General features: G+C 40.8%; 1 protein-coding gene across 3 annotated transcripts; it reads right to left on the minus strand.

The window, feature by feature from the left end:
* Positions 1–115: 115 nt before the first annotated feature.
* On the minus strand, positions 116–20,908 carry tjp3 (tight junction protein 3). Of its 3 annotated transcripts, none has more exons than XM_063890753.1 (30): positions 20,697–20,908; positions 13,543–13,599; positions 12,981–13,105; positions 12,435–12,537; positions 12,044–12,338; positions 11,863–11,966; positions 11,546–11,735; positions 11,298–11,373; positions 10,773–10,870; positions 10,492–10,585; positions 10,208–10,390; positions 9,985–10,088; positions 9,146–9,230; positions 8,359–8,447; positions 7,870–7,966; positions 7,189–7,277; positions 6,993–7,065; positions 6,388–6,455; positions 6,059–6,122; positions 5,806–5,962; positions 5,452–5,560; positions 5,142–5,361; positions 4,249–4,454; positions 4,061–4,156; positions 3,884–3,963; positions 3,570–3,780; positions 3,318–3,418; positions 2,203–2,799; positions 1,364–1,422; positions 116–1,270 (listed from the first exon to the last, which is right to left on the minus strand). In XM_063890753.1, exons 2-30 carry the CDS (start codon positions 13,588–13,590, stop codon positions 1,129–1,131), a joined length of 3,963 nt encoding a protein of 1,320 aa, XP_063746823.1. In that variant the 5' UTR covers positions 13,591–13,599; positions 20,697–20,908; the 3' UTR covers positions 116–1,128. The 3 variants fall into 3 exon arrangements, with proteins under 3 accessions (XP_063746823.1, XP_063746822.1, XP_063746824.1); XM_063890752.1 differs by lacking the exon at positions 20,697–20,908 and adding an exon at positions 16,303–16,580; XM_063890754.1 differs by lacking the exon at positions 20,697–20,908 and adding an exon at positions 13,721–13,846.
* Between the last annotated feature and the right edge of the window lie 1,761 nt (positions 20,909–22,669).

Consider the following 22,669-nt stretch of genomic DNA (forward strand, 5'->3'; position numbering starts at 1 on the left):
TGTGACCTTTTCACGGTAACCCTCCGCGTGCACCTGCTCCAAACTGTAGACCCATGATTAAAGCACCAAATTAAAAATGAGAACATGATTAAACAAAAAGTCATAAGACACCACACTTCTTCAATGTATGTTTTATTTGGCCTTGTAAGGATGCAAAACAAAGGTGTTTTTCTTAAATTAAGTGAGTGTGCAGAGGAGATAAATGTATAAATCCTTAATGCATGAAATGAAAGAATACATGATTAACGAGACAGCAGAGGCAGAAGAGGGGGCTCCGTAAACCTGTAAGGTGGGCTCTTCCCATGTGAGTTTGTGATCATTTATTTACATGCACATTTTTAAAGAAGACGCCCCTCATGATATACTAAATAAATGCTTGAGACAATGTTTTGACAAAGGGCTTTTGCGCAATATTAGGTAAGAATGCCACAGAAGCCTCATTTCATCTCTGTTTATATATCAAGTAAAGGGTCATTTGATAAACAAATACAGAATTCAGTATATAAACCACAAAATAATTGCAACAAAATTAACCCACTGTCCTTGTGACCATTGTGTGTTTCCCAGTGGGTCATCCAGTCTCGAATCAAAATATCAAAACCGTGTCCCAGTTGCTTTAAATTATAATTGACCAATCATTGTTTGTAAATTCCACATATACCGTATAGTTATTATCAGTGATCAAAGTTGTATTTTTTGATGTGAATCTTGGCCAAGACATTTATAGCATTTAATAAAATTAAACAAAACCCACCTTTGAAATCAGGAAAAACAGTTTAATGTAGAAAAGTGAACGAGGCATCACAACATTTAATAGACTTTCTAGCATATTTATTTGAAAAGACTCATTTATTATGACTTCTAATAAAACTAGTTTGTTTACATGTTACATGCAGTAGCACGGCAGACGGCAGGATGATTTGTTGGACAAAAATATGAAAAGAAATCAGGCACATCTTTCTTTAAAGTTTAAAATGTTGTAATCTGTTAAAGGTTGTAAAATATCTTCAACATCCCACACCTGTAAAGGGTCCTTGGTGAAGGCTGAGAGAGTTTGCTGGGGGAGTGAAATAGTTGTAATGTTCTTATTAGATCCGTAAACTCCAGGTGTAATCCTTTATGTAATCTCTAGAGTTCTGTTGCAGGACCCCATTCAATGTCATCCACCTCCTCCTCCTCCTCCTCCTCCTCTTCCTCTTCGTCCTCAGAGCTGTCGCTGCCTCGGATCTGTGTGCGTCTGAACTGCACTGCCTGATGATGATGTGCAAGCCTGTCAACAAGAAGGAGAGTTGGGTTAACAACTTGCACATAATCCTCATTTTGGCTCTACTGTGAATACCAAAGAGAGCTAAAGAAGACTTACACGATGAACTGAGGGCCTTTCTTCTCCTCCGCCACAGCCTGCGGCTTTGCAGAGCGAGCCTGGAAGAGAAGACAAACGTCTCATCATTTTAGTTTTCTTGAGAAGGAAAATTGGCGTTTGAAAGATACGTGTAGTAAAAGGAAACAACATTATACATTTTTCTTTGTGGATATTTAAGTGCATCTTTCCTAACAAATTAAATATCTTTTACAATATTGACAAGCATTTCCAAACCAGTTATTGTCATTATTATTTTCAGGTAAGATCAAAGGTCAATTTAAAGACTTAAGACTATAACCTTTACATCTGGATTTACATGGTTGAAATGAAGCTTTAAATGTGTTTCACTGCTGGTTCATTCATTTTGCTGGAGGCAAAATCAGTCATATTTATATAATCCTGTCAAACACGAGAGAAATATATAGAAAAGATCATATAAATATTGAGGAAATAATGTAGGTTGTTGTAAATAAAATAAATTAATGAGGTACACTAATGCTGCAACTAATGATGATCTTATCTGCACTTAATTAATCACTTGTTAGGTTTCTTAAATATTAGGAAAACATCTTCATCTCAGTTTTTGGTTTTTTTGGCTGTCATGTCCTAGCACCAATTCAAACCCAAATATATTTACTTCATTGACTAATAAACCATCCACAAATTACATTTGAGAAGACAAAACCAGGTGATGTTTGGCCCTGAAAATTGTGTATTTTGTCAATTTACTGACCAAACTCTAATGATCGTATTGTTCCATTGAATTTGGTTTACGGTAAATGGCCTTAGATACATAAACCACAGGTGAAGTCCTTAACAAAGAGAAACGTTTAGATTACCTGTTGTAATTTCTGCTCGATGAGAGACAGGCTGGCAGTTGGTGGGCTCTCCGACTGGGCCTCAGCATAAGATGGCTCGTTCACAGAATGGCGAACATAGGGGTCAGGGGCTATAAAGTCTGGGGGTCCGTCTGATGGACTGGTGGGTGCAACTACCTCATGCGCACTGAAATCTGAGTCTGAGAAACTGCGATGAGAGGGGTCTTCCTCCTCTGCAGCGCTGTGCGGCGGGCTGTGTGGCGGGCTGTGTGGCGGGCTGTGCGGCGGGCTGTAGCTCTCTCTGCGGGACATCCTGGGCTCGGGTACGTGCATCAAAGGTGGAATTTCTCGGGTGGTGTCTTCTCGAGGCTCGGGGCTGAGGCGCTCAGAGGCGGGCTCAGACGATCGGGCTAAAGCGGATCCAATAGCCCGGGAGCCTCTGGGGGCCGTGGGTGCGCCCTGACCGGGGTAAGTCTCCTCCAGGTCCTCGTTGTCGGTGTAGGCCTCTCCGTCGGTGAAGGCCTCTCCGTCAGTGTCCTCCAGGTCACTGGCAGCACTGAGGTAGTCCGACTGCATCGGATCCAGAGCATCCAAGTCCTGCTCTGCACCGGTTTCCAGCTGCAGAGAAGAAAACAATAAATATTTAAATTACTTTTACAGACAGAAAGAAACAAATGGCAACATGGATAACAGAGATGCAAAAAAAATGTTATTACATAAAAAAAGAAACATTCATTGTTTGAATTTTTAAGAATCTTACTTTTAATTATTGTTATTATGGAGTAGCTTTTTTAATTTCATTGTGAATTGTATTTGCTATTTTTTTTACTTTCAACCTTCTAATTTTTCTTGTTTTAAGTCAAATTCCTGTGTACGATATACATTTGACAAATAACCAAGTATGATTATTGTCTGCCAATAGTCATGTGAATATAATGTAGAAAGTCAGTGCAAAAATATCCATCCATGATGTTCTGTGTACAACTGTTTTCATTTGAAAAATACATTTAAAGGGGAAAAACCAAACACGTTTTAAACCCCCAGTTTAAGGCAAGTTTGACTCAAGTGCATAAATAGAAGCATCTTATGAGCTCTTAGGCAAATAACATATTTAATCAGTTGTGTGTGTTTCTTACCGTCACTTCAGACACCCAGACAGGCTTTGATTGTTGGTGGCGGATCTTATCCTTCAGAGTCTCGTACCAGATATGAGAGTTTGGCTGCAGGTCGATACGTGCTGCAAAGGGAAAAAAAGTATGTAGGTATGTATATTTGCATTAGACAACTACACAATAAGAGAAAAAATAAACTAACTTTATATAGCTTTATTGTATTCTCAACGATGATACAGTATATGACAGTGACAGACTTTGCTTGTGTGTGGTTACCTGAGAAAAGGTGGCTGCAGTGTTTCCTGAGCTTCAGGGCCTGTGTGTAAAGGCGCCTGGAGCTCTTGTTGGAGTTGGGGCTGTACTTCTGCCTCATGGCCTTGACGTCTTTTCTGCTGTGAGGGTCCAGGAACAGCACCATCGGGTGGTACTGGATGTAGTTTAGCCTCTCCACTGCAGTGGGCGTGATGTCCAGGAGAGGGTGCTTGTCCTAAGAGAAGAGGAAATAAATAATAAGATGTAACACAAACAAAATGAGATTCATGTTGTTGTTAGAAGTGACTAATTATACGAGTTGAGGTTTATTGGCTCACCTTCTCTGCTATTCTCCTCACAGTGTCCAGTTTAATAACTGTGGAGGCTCCGTCTCCTCCTCCACTGCGAGCAACCATGTCTACGTGAAACAGGAGGCAGAAATACAATGTTTAGAAAGCAAACATATAGGGAGAATTAAGGAAATATCTTTCTTATTGGAAAAAGGCCCCACAAACCTGCTGCTTCATATTCATCAGGCATCTCTCTGACCAGCTTCTCCATGGCAATATCATTAAGGGGACCCAGAATAACAATGGGTCTTTTGAAATTAGCTGGAGACACAAAGAAATCCCAGGTTAATATTCAACTTGCTCCACTCCAGTTAAGAGATGAAATGTGTATGTGAGGGCAAAAACACACCAACCTTCTCTGAGCAGGACTCTCTCATAGGCTGGAAATTTGCCCTGGATGGTTAGCTGCAGCAGATCTTCACGAGTCCGGCGGACGTTCTTTTCATTCTTTTTGTTCCCTCTGAGACCCCGTAGTTTCCAGAATTCGGCTCTAGGTCCGGACACCTGCCTGTCTCCACTCAGCCGCTGCGCTTGCTCTATGCTGGCCAAAGTTTCCGCCCTGCAGGAGATAATGACAGGATGTAAAGCTGAAACAGGGTTGTTCCTAAAGGGATATATCACAAGTGGGGTTGTGTGCGGTAGTGATCCGTAGACAGTGTATATATATCTACAAGCGGCATACTGCTGTCGGTGGGTCAGCAGCAAACCGTCTTACAACCGTTTAAAAAAAACAAAACTGTTGCAATAGTTGTAATATTTCAACACTTTATCTTGCAGGCTGAGATCGCTTTGGGCCAGGAAACTGAGGCTGTTATCTATGCTCATTTAAAAGCAACCAGAATCCACAGATTTCAATCTAAATATTTAAAACACCATAGTTCCACAATAACACCAACAAATTAATCAATTAAGGCAGATTAAATGTTCTGTGAGGTACATTTACATTTCTTTCAATGGAGTCTGGGGGCTTAGAAGTGAACAAAGACACCAGCTAGAGTTCAGTAGTGTGAAGGGTGGTTGACGGGAAAATAAAGCAGTGGCAATGTTGTAAATAAAGCGTTCACTTAAACTGTTATTAATCATTTTTGTAGGTAGTCTGTTTTTTTAAGACCCTAAAACATATTTTTCTGCTGCTCCTGTCCGGAACAGGATATGCTGGCCCTCCTGTAGGTAATAAACTGCCTAAAAAAAAGGAACTTGTGCAACCCCACTTGTACTCAAAAACAATGGTCACTTTCTTCCGTACCTGGCCAGGTTGGGGATGGTGCCTTTATCCATCTCGTGCAGGTCATTCCCCATGCGGCTGGCCAGCCAGTTCCCCAGCTTCCCGCGGTGCATGGTGTCCACGACCCTGAACACCTCTCCTCTGGTGAAGCTCAGACCGATGGGCCCTTCTGCCTCGTGGTCGAAGTGGGAACGAATGTAGAAGTTGTCCGCCAGGTTGGACTTGATGATCTTCTTGTAAACTGAGGAGAAGGACAATTCAAATTGATAGGGTTAGTCACTGATTGAGAGTAATGTGACCCAGAATAATCATCATTTGGTGATAAACTCACTGTCCATCTTGTGCTGAGTGCAGATTGCAACCTGCTCTCCTTTCTTGATGTTCAGGAGGAAGTTGGCTGCCTCTTCCCGTGTGAGATGACCAAAATCCATGCTATTTACCTAAACAAAAGAGAGATAAATGTAAGGATAAAACTTATTTTTTCAAGACAGAAACAAGATTAGGAGTTAAATGACTAAAAAATGGACGGACTGATGACATTGATTTGGAAAAGATGTTAAAATATGGGCTAAAATTAAGCTTTATACGGTGCATTTGGGTCCAGATAATTGTATTTATACGAACCCCTTTACTTAGCTGTAAATATTAATGTATCACTACAAGGTGTAAAGCATCAGTGTCTCACCTTCATGATCTGGTCTCCCTCTTTCATCCCCTCCTCGTACGCGGGGCTGTTCGGCTGAACTCCCCCCACAAATATGCCGACATCGTTGCCCCCCACCAGCCTCAGACCCACGCTGCCCTCCTTCACAAACGACACTGTGTGGAGGTCAGAGCTGTACCTGAGAGTGGGAGGAAATATATGAATCATCAGCACATTTCTGATAAGATGAATTCACAAGGTCAGAGATAAAGATGAGGTAATGAGCATCACTCACCCTGGATTAGCTGAGGGGTAAGAGTCTGGAGGCAGGGAGTAGATGGGCTCCTCTACAGGCTTTGCTGGAAGAGATACGGACATGGTGAAACTCCCTGCTGCTGCTAATAATACATATTACTTTGCTGTCAGTGAATCTCACTACGTAGTCTATTACATTTAAATAATGACACTAAAAGCACCATTTATAAAAGCTATTCACACATGTTGTCATGTAGGAAGCTAAAACAAGTAAACATGTAATTGTTTCTAACTTTGAAAACAATTATTTAGTAGTCAATCTAAAATGTTATGTTGCGGTTATTGCAGTAGTTTAGTTTTGAGCCTTACAGTAGGTGGGGGGGTTGTTCTTCCCTGAAATCCCAGACCGGACGGTACCGTTGGCAGCACGAGGAGCTCTGAGAGGAGGAAACAAAAATCTGTTGGGATATTTATGTAATAAAAATACACACTTATCCATCCATCCATCCATCCATGGTGCTAATGCATTTCACATTACATTTAGACATTTTTCTAATTATGCAAGTTCCACTTTAGCTCCTATAATTATAGAAAATATAGACACTACTGTTACAGCATTAAGTTATTATGATACACCAGGATTTCAATCTAGAGCCCTGGCTTCAAAACTGTAGTTATGACCATTATTTAGCAGAAAGAGTCACTTTCTCATATAATACAAACACACACATATAAATGCATCAATAATGTTGCTAATAATTGATGTGTCCGTTTCCATAAAAGAATTTCAGCCTATTGGTAAATAGAAGGCTTTTAAAGAGTGAAAATAAATGAGTGTTTGGTAATTATGATCAGGAAAGATGAACAAAAACAGACATCTTTACCCTCTGAGGACATCATTATAAATTTCAATGGTCATCAATACCACACTGAGTACAGATTGATTTTGATGAAGTGTGTGTTCTCAGCCGTACCTGCGGTGGCTGTCTCCTCGCTCAGAGCTGCCCGACCTCCTGAGGTGTGACAGCTGGTCTGACTCTGAGGAATCTGAAGGAAAACAGAATTAAAGAGACGGTGGTGAAGACTAAATGTGACCTTTCTGATCTGATGAGGACATTACAGAGGAGGAGAGGATGCGTGTGTGTGTGTGAAGCCGGAGAGTGAACTGACCGTCAGGAGGAGGATTGGAGGGAGACGGGATGCGACGAGGAGGCTCCTGCTTCACAGCGACTGATACGGGTTTTATCTCAGGCTGGACTCTGAAGGTAAGACAAATATATGTGATGAACAACATTATATCATTTAACCTTTTGTTCTCATCTTGAGATATGTAACAAGAACAGTGCATTAACTGTCAAAAGCAAGCTTGTTATTTAAAATTTCAGTAGCACTTCAATTGTAACTTGATGTGATGCAGACCTGCAGGAAGTCATGCATAAGTAAGTACAGACATTTTTTGTATCTGACTTTCAAGAACTCACTTTATTCTTATAAGATTACTAGAGACAATGACAAATGGTCAGTTGACTGTAAACAGACATTTAACAAACTGAAAGCATCTTATGTTTCCTGTGTCTGACCTGCTCAGGTTACTATAAAAAGCCTGCTGGTTTACTGTCAACACTGCTGGTTGAGATTTAATTCCGGCCATCAGAAGTACTTGGTAAATTCAGAGTTAGGTTTCTGCTTCCTACCACAGATTGTGTTTATGAAAAAGTATTAAATTACTTCTTTTTTAGTATGAAGCAATGTGTTTTATAGCACTTAAGACTCCATTATTAGGGGGTTACAGACTTATACTTTGTCTGTTAAAAGTCTTGCCAGAAGACAACCGAGATCAATCTCTCTCACGTGTATCTGCCGGTGGCTGGGTTGGAGTTTGTGCTGTTCGTAGACGCCCTGCGAGGCACGGATGCATAACTGGCCTCTGATTCAGTCTCTGAAGGAGCTGTGAAGATGAAGAGATAAAAGCTGCCATTAGGAAACAATCATCATTTCAGCCAGATAAACATTGACCAGTAGCTGAAACAGAGTAGATGACCATGTGCTAAATTTAAGCCATCAATAAAGCATAAAACAATTTAAATTCAAAGCACAGGACACAGATGCTTCCTCCTTGACACCGCATAATGCTCTCTGACTCACTAAAGAGACGCATACACTTCCTAATACAGAAAACATTTCATCAATTATCAAATGTTATTCATGGGGGGGCTTTATAGACTTCATAGCATATGACACCGTTTGTTTTGCACAAAGAAAAGCTCCCAACAGAAACCCCATAATGAACAGGGGAAACAATGGAGAACCCCCCACCCCCACCCCCCACAACACACACACCTCTCTTTGGTGGGTTGCTGGCAGTGACGCTAGGTGCGCTCCATCGTGGCGGCTCGACCTGCGGCGACAGGGCGACGTCGGGCAGCACTCTGCAACAGAAGGGAGGAGGGAGTGAGGGAGGAGGAAGACAACAAATCTCAGTTACGTTTGGAGAGGGGGGACCCGTGGCTAATGTGATGATTATTGATGATGAGAGACTTAAATGTTGAATATTCACCTTAATGTCTCTGAGGGAAGCTCTCTCATTCATGGTTAACTGCTTTGTAACTGATCACAATTATCCATTCATAAGCAGAACAATCATATTCATAAATATGTTCTGCTCTTGTTTGCTATCAATTTTTATAAACATGCTGAATAAAACATGCAGGTTTTCAATTGAGGAACTATTTTACAGATGTTTGATTGGACTAGTGTTGCTTCAGGAATAATCGTCCTCAGTTTAATCAACATTTAGCCACATACAGGAGAGGCTCTGGTTCAGTGCAAGTCACTTTTATTTAATGATAACAAAATATCATCACAAAACACTTGGTACACAGCCAAAAAAGCACAAATCAAGCAAAATCAAAAAGGCTTCAAAATGAGACTTCAGGTACACAATGAGCAAATCAATCAAAATCACAGAGACACAGAGGGGTGAATTAATTTTGGAAAAAGGTCAATAAAAACATGTGATTAGCTAATGGTATAACGGGAGAGGCGTCTGCACAGTGTCCCGGTCCGGGAGGTGGTGTTGGGTTTCGGGGAGGGGGTGAGTGGGGGTTGAGCAGACCTTCATCTGTACCTGTATCTGCTGAGCGAGTCCTGGCTGTACGTGGTGCTCTGCCTCTGAGGAGGCGCCAGGCTGATTTCCGACTCGGAGTCAGAGTCTGAGAAAGAGGAGAAAAAGAGGTATGGAATCAAAGAGGAGCTAATGCTGCCTGATTATAGCCAAAATAATAATCACTATTGATCAAGACTGAAGCAGACTCTACGGACATCATTACTGTTTACTGTGGTTAAACACTAGCAATCAACTCATGTGCCTTGATGTTCTACAGTCACATTGACACAGTGACCGTTGAAATAAACAGAGCATTACTTAGCTATGTTATAATCCTGCTGATACACAAATTAGAGCTTCAACATATTGAACACAAAAACTGACATTGCTTTTCTCAAAATGTTACAAAAACTAAAGGAATAGTAAGCCTACATTTTGTATGTCACATTAAAAGTTTCAAGTTTAGTTTAAAGGTGAAAACAATGCATCTGTTGTACTGGGAGTTCAAATCAAAAGTAAGCGCAGGCTGTTAGGTCCTTTCTATGAGCGGAGCACGCCGAAATTGTGATTGCGACTGAAATTTGATTAATTGTGCAGCCACAGCTAACAGGTACAACACTAGACTCCAGACTATAAACCCAGTGAGGCAAACTGACATAGTAGCTTTTTTTTTTGTAAACACAGAGCCTCTTTTATTGTTTGCTCTGTCTTTAGCTCTGTTTGTCTGCTGACACTGTTCAGCAGCAAATACTAAAAGCAAATATTTTCAAAGAGGTGTTCGACAAATCCAGGATGTGTACCATCAAAAGGAATTTGGATTGTGTGTGTGTGTGTGTGTGTGTGTGTGTGTGTGTACTGACCTGGGGGCGGGACTCTGAAAGGAGAGCTGACCCTCCTTGGTGGCTCCTGGCGAACGGTGATGGGGGAGGATCTCAGCCCTACGTTAGCAAGATCAGGAAGCACTCTGAGGGGGAGAGGGGGAAGACGGTTATGAAATTCCATTTTTATTTCTCATATATATATATCTATATATAGATGTATATGTATCACTAGTTGCTATAACTGAAGCTTAGAGTTAAGTACTTGTATCTGCTGTCCAGGTGGGGGCCCTCTCTGCGCGGCAGGGGGGAGGTGCTGCGGTCAGAGTCTGAGTCGGACACCGGCCTGCGGGGCTGGGAGGCGGAGGACGGGGCGCGGGAGGTGTTCCAGTTGGAGACCAGAGGAGAGGACCGGGGGTTTGGGATGCTGGACATACCAGACAGAGTCCTGGGGGAAGAACAAATCAAAAATGTTGAAAATGAGTCCAAAAAAACAGTGTATGATTATTATCATAAATAAAAACAAATGATCCAAGAAATTGAACTGACTTGTATTTGCTGGAGTTGTCCCTCGGGTCCGGGCTGGTTTTCCTGACAGGAGGAGGAGGAGAGGCACTGCGGTCCGACTCAGACTCTGATGGAGCTGAAGAAACAATAAACAACAAACAACAACAACATTAATGTATTTTCATTATCTGACTGTGTACGACTTCTATTCATATTTATAAAACGGCTACCCCCATCACTGTGAGTCTCTGATTTTGATCACAAACAGTGATAGGGGGTACATTTTAAATAGTTGTGGTTTGAGATACTCGGTCGGGACTGACCTCTGCGAGGAGCGTAGGTTTTTACAGGAGGCCGGGACAAGGTGGAGCGCATCGGTGATGGATCCCGAGACTTGGGGAGAGGAGGCTCAGCTCTCGTTCTGGGTTAAAAATAAATATTAAAAAAGTTACAGAAACTATCTTTTGCCTTTTGCTTCTCGATAGTTCTTGATAGATGTTTCCCTTTCTGTCAAAATACACTTTTAGACATTTTCCAATAAACATGTGGAATACTACGAACTGTAGCCCAAAAAATCTTGTATTTTATTGTATTTACTGTATTGTATTCTATAACGGTTACGGTGTTCACCACCTGTTTGCTTGTTCTAAGCACATCAAATAGTCGAAACAGATAACATCGAATGGCCTGATGGTTGAATAAACAAAGTCAGTGGTGACAGAAGTTTTGAATTTTTACAGACAGACTCTTATTTCCCATCAATGAAATAACAGTGTCAGGTAAGACCAATTACAACTACTTCATATACAATTATTACTTTTATGACTGATGGGGTGGGTGCTGTGTACCTGCGTGTCCGTTTCTCCCGGTTGGGTTGACGGGACGTCCTGTAATTGGGGACGTCTTCGTCAAGGTCTGAAATGTCTGATAAGAAAACAGAAGACAACTTCAATTAGCGAGCCACGACTCACTCACAGCAAATCCTTTATCAATGTCATCTTTCTTCTTCAGATTTGAGTTCAGAGCTGCTTTTACTGTCCCCTGAGTCCACAGAGCTCACATTTTAGACCCCTCATCTCTTTCCTTTCATCCTCACCTTCCAGTTCAGAGCTGCTGTCTCGGCGGCGGTCCTCCTCACTGTTGGGGGCGCTGTCCACTATCTCTGGGATGCTGACCAGGAACTTGCGGTCGTCTCTGAGCACCGTCATGGTCAGTTTGCCCCGGCTCTTCTCCACCAGGTGCTTAGTCTCCAGCAGAGATAGATTCTCCGTTGTCATGCCATTGATCTAGAGGAGGAGAAAAATCCCAAAATATAACAAGTGAGGATGCTCCGCACCACAAAGAATACAAGTTTCATGTATTTGGAAACAATGCGATGTTTAGATTTTAGATTAATCAAATCCTATGCTTCACCTTGAGAATGAGGTCTCCCTCTTGCAGCGTTCCTTCTGTGGCAGCCAGGCCCGTCTGTGTCATGTGCTTGATGAAGATCTGACTGCCCAGCTTCAGTCCGTACTCTGCAGAAAGAGAACAGTCAGACATCTGTACTCTCCCCATGAGTACGTCAGTGCACGCCAACCTCCTGAAGTCTTACCATCGGTGATCTTCTTCTTAATCAGTCTAGTTCTGATGGGTTTCTGTGGGACGTCCTGAACTGGCAGCCTCTTGTACCCCGTAGACATCAGCGGTAGCGTGTTGCCGTGCCCGTTGCGGTCCGGCGAAGAGCTGCGAGCGCGGCTTTTGTAGCGGTTGGAGTCTCTGTTGTCGCTGCCATCAGAGAAGCGCCGTGTCCGCCTGGGGGGGTCTGGGTCCAGCAGATTGGAATGGGAGGCGGCCCGAGAAGGTCTGGTTGTGGCCGGGATCTGGATCTTTCGAGGGCGTTTCACTGTCTGCAGAGACAAAGACATAGAGGGTCACAGATTTGGAGACAGTGGTGCATTGAAGATTAGAAAAAGCGTTTTAATTGTCGTTTCCTCCACACTTACAACGTTTGCAGTCTTGCCACATGACTTGAGTTGCTGAATGGTGAAGTTAGAGTGGACGTTCTCCATAGACACGCCATTGACCATCACAATTTGGTCTTTGTTGCTGCAGAGCGAAAGCAAACACACATGTAAGTCTAAGTTAAAAACCCTTTCATGGAAGTTTACATATTGATGCAGGCAGGACATCGTCTGTGTGATTGATGTAAAGTTCATTTCATACAGTCATGTCAGACTCATGTAAAGCAAGGTACTGAAAAGTGGAAAGCAATCTAAACATTCTGTTAAAATCCAGTATTTCTGCAAAACTGCAGGTACAAATTAGGCTACACTACACTACACTAATTGTAGAATTGGATTAGATTAGTTGTAGGATTCTTTCCAAACCTCCGATTTTACTACCAAGCTTTCTATTTAAAAAACAACATACATGTATTTATTTCCAGTATTCACAACATAGCTTATTTATTGAAATACTTAGTTTCAATCCATACTTGTATTGCTAAAAATAGGAGACACTCGGTTCATATTACATAGCAGTCAACTTACAACAGTCGTCCTATGGCCGGTCCGTTCGGCAGCACATCTGACACCACCACCGCGGTGTCCCCGTTGTCCGGGTGAGGCTTCTCCTTGCCTCCCGAAATGGCAAAGCCAAACCCAAACTTGGGATCCTGCCATTTTGAGAGAAAGAGTATTTTATACTGACAGGAAATGACAGCAAGTACACGGCAGGGTTATACAAGTGAATATATAGCAGGTTGATGAGCAGAGAGGCAGAGTGAGGACGAACACATTCCAGCGGCGCTCAGTGCAAGGACAGTGAAGAGTCGGCTGGGGTGCAGCAGCAGGGTGTGTCACTCTGAATTCCTGTGTGCTGTGAAACTGAGACTGAAGCAAGGTCCAGTTCAACCCCAACAAGCACTTCTACAATACCCACAAGCACAACACTGACTCTGTGTCATAAACGACCACCGACTTTCACTTCTGGATTTGAAAATGTAATATTTATTTGACAAAAAGTAGGAACATATATTAATCCCCATAACTTACACCATTATGTCTGATTTCAAGCCCTTGTATACATAATATTTTAGAAAGAACCACTTACTTTGAGCAGCGTTATTGTGTGTTGCTCCCATATTGTTAGCTCCTCCATTCCTGGTTTCTGGAACAAAAGAAAAAACAAGGATTTTAATAAATGTATTTTTTTTACAGAAAAACCATATTCATATTTGACAATATTATAATAAATGTAATTTATCTTAATACATAATCCAAGAGCTTACAGGGAGGACAGCTGAGACGGAGCCAAGCAAGAAGAGTGTGTAAGATCAACCTGATCTCTGCATGCTCTCACCTGTCCTAATCCTGCCAGACCGGTATGGAGGAGGGGCTACCTCTCTGTGTGTGTGTGTGTGTGTGTGTGTGTGTGTGTGTGTGTGTGTGTGTGTGTGTGTGTGTGTGTGTGTGTGTGTGTGTGTGTGTGTGTGTGTGTGTGTGTGTGTGTGTGTGTGTGTGTGTGTGTGTGTGTGAAATATTGTTTAGAGGCACGTCGGGTGGCAAATTACACTTATTTTCTATTTGAGTAGGACAATTATTTTCATGATTGATCATAAAATCTTTACTTTTTAAAAGTAAATCTGTATTTATAGTGTTTATTACACTGATATACAATCCTGACATATTTAAAAGGGATTCTTTGATTTGTTTTAGAGCTCTACTGAATGTAGTTTTATTTGCATTTAATGATTGTTTTTTAATGATTGAAAGAAGCTCTGATGTCACACAAAAAAATTAAAAATGTTTAAAATGCTAACAAGGTGAGCACATCTTCACCTGTGCATCAATACAAGATAAATACTAGACTAAATATTTCATTTTGTAGTGACACATTTCCATAAAAGGGACCCTGTAAGCGGTCACAGTCCGCTCGGCCCTGGAGTCTGAAATAGTAGAGCGTCTCCTTTCACTTGTTTGTTTAAAGGATTGTAAATGTTCTCTAAACCAGCCGGTTACAGTTGTTGAAAACTGTATTTAGAAGCAACGATTTAAAGCAATTTAAATCCCCAACGTTTGAATCTGTGTGCATTGTTCCTGCTTTCATCTCTCATGGGAGTCGTTAACGGCATCCGGGGGTCACAAATGAAAGCTGCTGGTTGTTATGAAACCACCTGAGACACCTGCATTGTAATCCCTCCCACTGTTACATAAACGCTCCTCTACTCTTTGTCTTCTTTTCTGAGCAAATCTCCACATTTCTGTACAAAAAAGCTTTCCCTTTGACGACATACAAACCATTTCCTAACAAACCAAACCACAGATGTTGCCTCACTGCCCCAACATGACAACATGCCTCTCGTGTTTATCATTTTTCACATACCAGCACTTTTCAAAGCCAAACCAAAATGCAGTTCGGGGTGGCCTTTGGACAATAATTCATTCATGGCAGAAGGCGCCTGCCGGGTTACAGTAAGAGAACGGGTAGAGCCAGATACTCTAGTCGGACAGAGATGTACTGTATGTATTGGGTAAATAACGCAGGTCAAACACCATGTACGAGGTGTTAACACTAGCATTACGATGTTGACAACACAACAACGTATCAAATGTCCTGCTACACTTAAACACATCGCGTTAAAATACAGCGTGAATTTATTGATCTGCAAAGATATTGTCAACAAGAGTTAATCCTAGTTTACAAAAGAACACAAAGATAAAGGACTTTGATCACAGCTGTAATATGAGATCGTAATTGAGGCTGTATTCCCTCAAGGGTTAAGACTAAAGAAGAAGGTAACACCCATATAATAATACAAATGCGAGACAAAAAGGTTCTTGTAAAAGAAAATGGATAAATGTTAAAATGACACATATGGACCCAGGTTGTCCTCACAAAGTAAAAAAAAAAAAGCATACTTAAAAAGGGGAGGAATGTCAAGTATGTTCACCACAAAAATCTTAAACGTGCCACTGGATGTTCCACAGGTGTTCAGTGAGTGACCTGCGAACAGTGGGACGTTTGTTTGCACAAGTTCATCATAAACCTGAAAATAAAACCAGGGCAGCTGACTGACATAAATGACTGTGAATTTTCTCAACCTGACCCGACACTAAAACTGTGTTTGATAATCTTGTTCCACAGCAGTAATAGTGGATTAACCAATGAGAAAACATATCACTTTAGAAATACAAGTCAGTCAAATGTTTTGAAAAAAAGTCAGCTCATTTACACTGAGCCTTTGAACCTGTGGATCAGCAGCTCATCCAGAGTAAACAAGCCCAAGCATTAACATAAACCACAGCTAAATGAATCAAATGTTGAACAGAGAGCAAACATGTCGGTTTGACAACTTCATAACAGTCCCACTGAGGTACCGGAGAGGAATTCTTTGCCATGATCTGATATATAGATTCTTCATCCACAACTTAAGGAAAAGAAAGAAAATATGCAAATGCAATCAAGCTATCAGAGCTAAGTGGAGGTAACTCCTTTAAAATAGGTTGAGATCTTCAAAAATAAATGAGGCTTTTGAACAAAGGAGTGCGCTGACAATCGTTTATACAAGCCAGCGTTTTCGACGAACCAGACGGTCAAACTAAATCCTCTGAAGACATAGCTGTATTGCAAAAGCTCCTAAAAATCACAAGTTAACCAAAACCATTTAGAAAAAAAAGCAAGAAACGCCAAAACAGGTAACAGAGTAATTAGCTAAAGTGAGCCAGGCTAGAGACCACAGCCTCCTGCATCGTGGACATATCTGTAATTATTTAGGACCTTTGTTCCTTTTTAACAGCTAGGTTTGGGTACTTTCAAGCAGTGGTATACAGTTAGACCATAAATGCATTGTGCTCTTCCCTCTCCACTTACCACATGGTCTTTGAACCTTACTTCCATTTCCCACCGGGTTTTTCCTGAGCTGAACAAAACACCTGCGGCCTCCGTTGCTCAGTGAACAGCCAGCTCTTTATATTCCATATGGCAAAAAGCAAAACAATCACAGATCCCACAGTTATCCTCCTCCTCAGATCAGCTCTGTGAGGATGGTGGCTGCCGTCCAGAGGAAACCTGACCTCCTCCTGCTGAAATTATTTGTAATTCGAGCGGCTGGGGTGTTTCTCTCTCAGCGGGGAGAGCAGAAAGAGACCTGGAGGAGAAACCTCACCTGGAGCGCTCCTCCCCCACCCAACCTTTGCCCACTCTCTGTTACTCTCCAGCGCCCTTTAATAAACGTGGATTTAGCAAAGTATCTGAAATGTGACCGGTACTCACAGGACAGGTTAAAGAGAATATAAATAACTTCAGACAAATACCAGCCAGAGGCACTTTTTATCAATTATTGACCAACTGAACTGCAAAACTCTCAATCGGCTGTTTTTGAATATTTATTTGATTTGATTTATTAGAAATAGGGGCATTCACTTTCACAATCCAGAGCCCATTTTTGCAATACAAAACTCATCCTGTCTCATGCAAATCTTGCCATGTGTGTAGAGCCGCAGAGCTGCAAGGTAGATTGATTTCCATGCATTCAATGTAATGAATGATGAATCGTGTCAATCATTATTTTGGGATTTCACAGTCTGATAAGCGGCCCCCAAACCCTCGATGATGAAGCCCAGCTGACAGACAGTGGGCCAGTGTTAATATAAATTGCTTTTTACGTCCATTACCACCCTCTATGTTCACAGATAGGCTTAAATTCCACTAGATAAAACAATTGGCTTTTTGGCAATTATAGGCATGTATCTTTTAGGTTTTTTTACCTTTAAATCATCTTCAGATTCTTTGAAATCTTCGTTAAAATCTTAGCAATTCTGAAGCTGTTACAAGCAAAGATGTGGTATATTACAACTAGACTATTGACCTTCAAAATGAAAACTAACCGACTAAACAATTTGTCTCAGGAGGCACATGAATGTAAAGAATTGAATTTTAACTCCAATGGAACATAAGAACATGCGAGCTTGACTAAAGCTTGGCCAAAAAAACATCCATTTTTCCTGTGAAGTTCAAAATATATTAAAGACTGATATCACTGCTGCTGTAACTATAAGCTGCAAACCCATCCAGTGCAAAAAATCCTGCAAACATAATGGCAAAGACATTAAGAAAGACAATGCTAAAGAACTATCCATCTACTTACAGGCACCACCAGCAGAGGAGGTGGAGGCTCCGGGGGCAGAGAGCCAAAGTGCTTCAGGAGTTTCATTCGCTGCGACAGATTCATGACGATAACACCGTCTTAAAATAATACACTAAAGTCTAACCATGTAGTCAGCCACACATGGTCTTTAAAGGTCTTTAAAGTCTCCAAAACAAGAACAATCAAGGCAGAAAAACAAGGCACTTTAAGTATTCTTCTTAAACTTTAGAAAAAGCAAATAAAAAAAGCTTCCGACGGATCCTGCCTGTGTCCAATGATCTGTGTCTTCAATTATTCCCTTTCTGACGGGTTCATAAAGTCACACAGGTCCACTTGCTCCCACTGTCAGAGGTATGTGTGTTTCATGGTTAACTGGTAGTGTTTCCCACAGGGCAGCGGCAGGCTGTTGGCTGAGTTTCAGTCCGCTGGGTGCTATGGTTACGTTGGGGAATGAGAGCGCTGGGCTGTTAATAATTGAAGCGGTGTTTGCTACACTACACTTCTGCTTGCCCTGAGTAAAGTTTTCCTGGGTTCCTGCACAGGCCCTGCACTGTTCCAGGAGCAGGAAATGACAACAGAGGGCTTGAGAGGCCTCTCTCCTCCATGGGTAAAATCATGGGAGTGCTGCAGTCCCATTTTTTTTCCTGTTTGATAATCAGTGCCCTGCCTAAGCCTAGATCTAAGCCATGGTGACTTTCACCTAACTTGTTTACCAGGAGCAGGAATTCAAGGGGAGGGGAAGTTACCTGAAGGGTGTTCAGAGAGTCATATCAAACAGCTTATCAAATCTTAAACCAAAGAATGTCAGACGCAAATTAGTGTCTTGATTATTTGCAACTTAAAAAACAAGTGGGAGAATAACAACACAGATCCTCAGCTTGGATTCATCCAGGTGGAACAGTTTACCTAGGGCTAAATTATTAATAAGTCTGAAGAGAACAGAGCATGACAAGCAACCACTACTGTTACTAAAACAAACACTTAGCAAAGGTGTGCCCCCTCCAGTAGGTAAACATTCACTCATTCCTGTGTCAGAGGCTCAACAGTGTTAAAAAAACGTCTCCCTTGTTCCACAAATACTAAATCCAGACTGGCTTTTACGTTGATACACAACTTGGATTCTTCAACAGTACATCATGTAACAAGCTCTGATAGATGCTAATGACTGAAACAGACCTAAAGCCTTCAGCATAAGGGGGTTAGCGGTTAAGGAGCAATACCACAGTGTAGCGATTGAAAGACAAACACTCCAGAGGTTTGCAGAGCCCACAGACTGGCTGTAATTACACAGTGGGGCTTTGTAGCTTCCAGTCACAGTGGAGTTATTCATGGCGTACCGTCAAGTGTTTAAGTACCGCAAACACCACAGCTATACCTGGAATCCCATACAGCTGTCCTCACCTGGGTCATGGAGAAATACACCCAAACACACCAAGGAAAAGTAACTCAAATGCATCTATAATAATCAATCAGTGCAAAAAAAAAATGCATATAATTATTTAGAGCTATGACATAAAGCTACCTGAGGGTAAGTAAGTGAGCACATTGTTTAAGCAAATGATAGTTATGCTAAATATACAAAAACAAAATAGATGTATAGTCCTTTTTTTTGCTTTGAGACAATTACACTTTGTTAAAATCAAGACTACTGAATAATCAGCCGATTATTACTTTGATTGATGAATTGTTCGGTCTATAAAAGGTCAGAAATAAAGTCTAATTGTCTCAGGCAAATACCCAAATATATTCAGTTTATCATTATAGAAAAACAGAAAGTCTTAAAACATCATTTATCGAGAGACATCAGAGCCTCTAGTATCAATGAGAAAGGTCTACTTTATAGCATTATTAGATATTTCACGTTTATCTTATTTAGAGAGATATATTCAATATAATGTACATAGACAAACTGAAAACAGCCATTAGAGGCCAGTATCACTGTGGGTAGAGCAGATGCTTATTTGCATACCCATCCCTAGAAGAGCTCTTATTTAAATGGCATAAATGTGATGAAGACGTCGACTTAGGTTTGCTTGACCAGCCAAAAGCAGGCGTTTTAATCCATCTACAGTTTCTGAATCGATAGAGACTGTTTTCCATGTCACCCACAAAAACACAACAACCTAGGGCCTTAAACTGTGGCTCAAACACCTTGTAAGTGAAAGGAAATGTTCAACAACAGGTAAAGCCATACAGTCTAAAGTGCTTTGGGTTAATGTTTAATCAGTGCATCAGTAAAGGCACTGATTGTGTATGAAGGGAAAAGGAAGGCGCAGATGTTTGGGAATGCAAAGACGAAACTATTGTGAAACTCTGTGACAGGCAGGTAGAAACTTGCATGTGTGGCAGAACCAGTAAAGTGAGGATGAGGAAAGTGGGGCTTGCAGTTTACAGTCACCAACACACACACAAAAACATAACAGGATATGTTTCTGAAATATCCTGTTAACATTGGGTACATATCATATCCATACGAGTAGATTGATAGCAATACCTCTTTCACCGTGCTCACTATAACCATTACAACCCGTTTGTTTACTTGGTTGTTTCTCTTTTCTCCTGTTGCTTAGGCTATGTTTTTCTTTCAATCCCATTTCTTAGGGGTAAAAATACAGTAAAATTGCAGCTCTATTGTTTATGGTTTGGGTTTGACTGAGGTGATAGCATCATCCCACCGTTGTTGATTGAATTATGCTCTTCCTCTTTGTACATTTATACGGTTTTGTTATATTTCCCCTGTGCTTCAGAAAAAAGGAAATACCCTGTGAATAAGGTTAACCAAGGAAAACACAGCTGACACTCATATGTCTATAAGCAACAATAATAAGGAAGACATTAAGAATTTAGTCCTGTATCTTTCTAGTCAAAGGCCTGTAACTGCTCAAAGCTATTCCTCTAGCTAATAGCTACATCACATAAAAGGTGAGAGTAAAGCTGTCAAATGTACACAATGATAATATATTCTCTCTTAATTTCGTTTAGTAAAGCGTTCCTCTTGCTAATATGTTTCGCTTCTCTTCACTTTTCCTTCCCCTCGTCCGGCTGCTAACATGTCTGACAGCCACGCATAGTCTGTGTTAGTTCTAGGAAACATTTGACAGCAGCAAAGCAAACTCACCTGTACACTTCCGCTCTGAAAGTTGAAGCTGTTGTTTGTCCGTCCCTCTCAGACCACTCGTCGTGAAGTTTTAAAAACTAAAATCGAAATCCTCTTAAAAAGTTGACTTGCTTCAGGGACTGCTCGGGCAGTTAGAAAGTTTCTTCTAAATCTTTCCGAAGACAGGTGAGCAGGAGTGGCGTCCACGGCAGGTGAGTTTCACGACGTCATCACGCAACTGTAGCGTCAGCGACCGGAAGTTGGTCCTCCTCATAAATAACCCCCCCCCCCCCCACCAAGTTTTGGTTGCGATAAGCAGCGCAGGTGAAGTAGTCGTCGTCGGAAGTGACGGGCCATGATTGGGGTGCAAGCTAAAATCTTGCCTAGGGCGGCACATTGGTCTGGGCCGGGCCTGCGTGTGTGAATACTCTAACGATTCCTGCATTCAAATTTTTACTTAAGAAAAAGTAATAAAGTGTAGTCTACTCATTGTACAAAATGGTACATTTCAGGTTAATTATTGATGCCTTTAATGTTTTCAGATCTGTAATGGTGCAAATGGAAAAGAATGAGGACCACTTAATCATTTTGTACTTTATAACATAACACAATTTGTAAGGTGATATGCTGTTTTAATAATCTTAATCTGAAGCAGTTAAATATTTGTAGTTGAGTAAAAGTAGCCTACTCTATTTACCCCCAAACTATGAAGAAGCATATCATGGTAATACTCAAGTACAGTACAAGTACGGTAAACTTGTGCTTAAGTACTTGAGTACACAGCAAAAAAGTGTGTATGTGTAAACTATTTCTAATAGGTGTGTAAGAAGTGTATAGAATGCATATTTCAAGATAAAAAGCCCCTATGTCAGTAGTAGAATTCACTATATTTACAACTTAGTAATAATGAATTCTGGGGTAAATTCTGCCACATAGCAGCAGTACAATTATTGACACATTACTACATAAATACATTTAATCCAAAATATATAATTACAAAAAAAGGCCATAGTGTTTTGTTTGCCTTGAAAAAAAAAATAATAGAAAAAAAATAAACTATTTTGAAAACTACAAACTGTGTTATTTGTTGGGGCCTCAATTTTTTTCTGATAGCCTAAATATGAATTAGTACAGACCAGGGCCAAATGAGCCCAAGATGTTGAATTTGAGTCGCGGATCTGGGCCAGACCCGTACCACAGGTCATGGCATTAATAGCTGGCCCAGATCTGTTTACTGTTCTGTAATTCCAACCGTCCCAGACCCGTTTAGCGGATCTGCACCAAATGTTATCCAAGATTTGGCCCAGATCTGCTCCAGTTACCTTTTGCTATCTGGTATATAATGACCTCCTCTCCTATTATTACTTTTTGTCTGAAGTTAGGTTTCGGGTTGTCTGCGGAGTCAGTTCTTTACTTTTTATTTCTGCTCTATTTAATTCATTCAGTCAAAACCTTCAAACTAATTATTTTAAAAAGTACATTTTTTTTTTATCATTAATATATTTTTTTGAATGGTCAGTAACTTTATTCAATATTTCCTTAAAATGGAAAAATACAGCTAATAAGTGCTGATATTACCAATTGTGGATGGTCAAGTACTGTTCTTAAGAACAATTTGTACTGTGTAAATATTATATTCTGTATTATTATAGGTTAAGAGAAAACTGTATAGATCCCACGGTGAAATGCAACAATAACCTAATAGTATATATACAGTATGTTCAACAAATAAGCTCAGCTGCAACATTATAGTGATGATGACTAATCAGTAAATCATTAATCATAATTCGATCATGTAACCTGTTATTCTAAGAAGGATCATAGTGCAGAATATGAGATTTGTATGTACTTCTTAATACAAATGAATAAATAATTAAATTAACTTTGAAAACCAGACTTTTAGTTTTACTCGTACGTGTAACAGAGTTTTTCTAAACTGTGGTACACCTAATTTTACTGAATTAGAAGACGTAAGTTCTTTGTCCACCACTGGA

This window comes from Eleginops maclovinus, chromosome 9 (genome assembly GCF_036324505.1).
Source record: "Eleginops maclovinus isolate JMC-PN-2008 ecotype Puerto Natales chromosome 9, JC_Emac_rtc_rv5, whole genome shotgun sequence".
NCBI lineage: Eukaryota > Metazoa > Chordata > Actinopteri > Perciformes > Eleginopidae > Eleginops > Eleginops maclovinus.

Bases quoted from the DNA above. Each gene is read 5' to 3' on its own strand.
- tjp3 (XM_063890752.1), bottom strand. From the start codon at position 16,329: ATGGAAGTAAGGTTCAAAGACCATGTG. The intron at 11,374-11,545 runs GTGAGGATGAAA...TTTTCTTATCAG, and splicing joins CAGCAGCTCTGAACTGGAAG to ACATTTCAGACCTTGACGAA. The intron at 3,964-4,060 runs GTTTGTGGGGCC...TGTTTCACGTAG, and splicing joins TGATGAATATGAAGCAGCAG to ACATGGTTGCTCGCAGTGGA.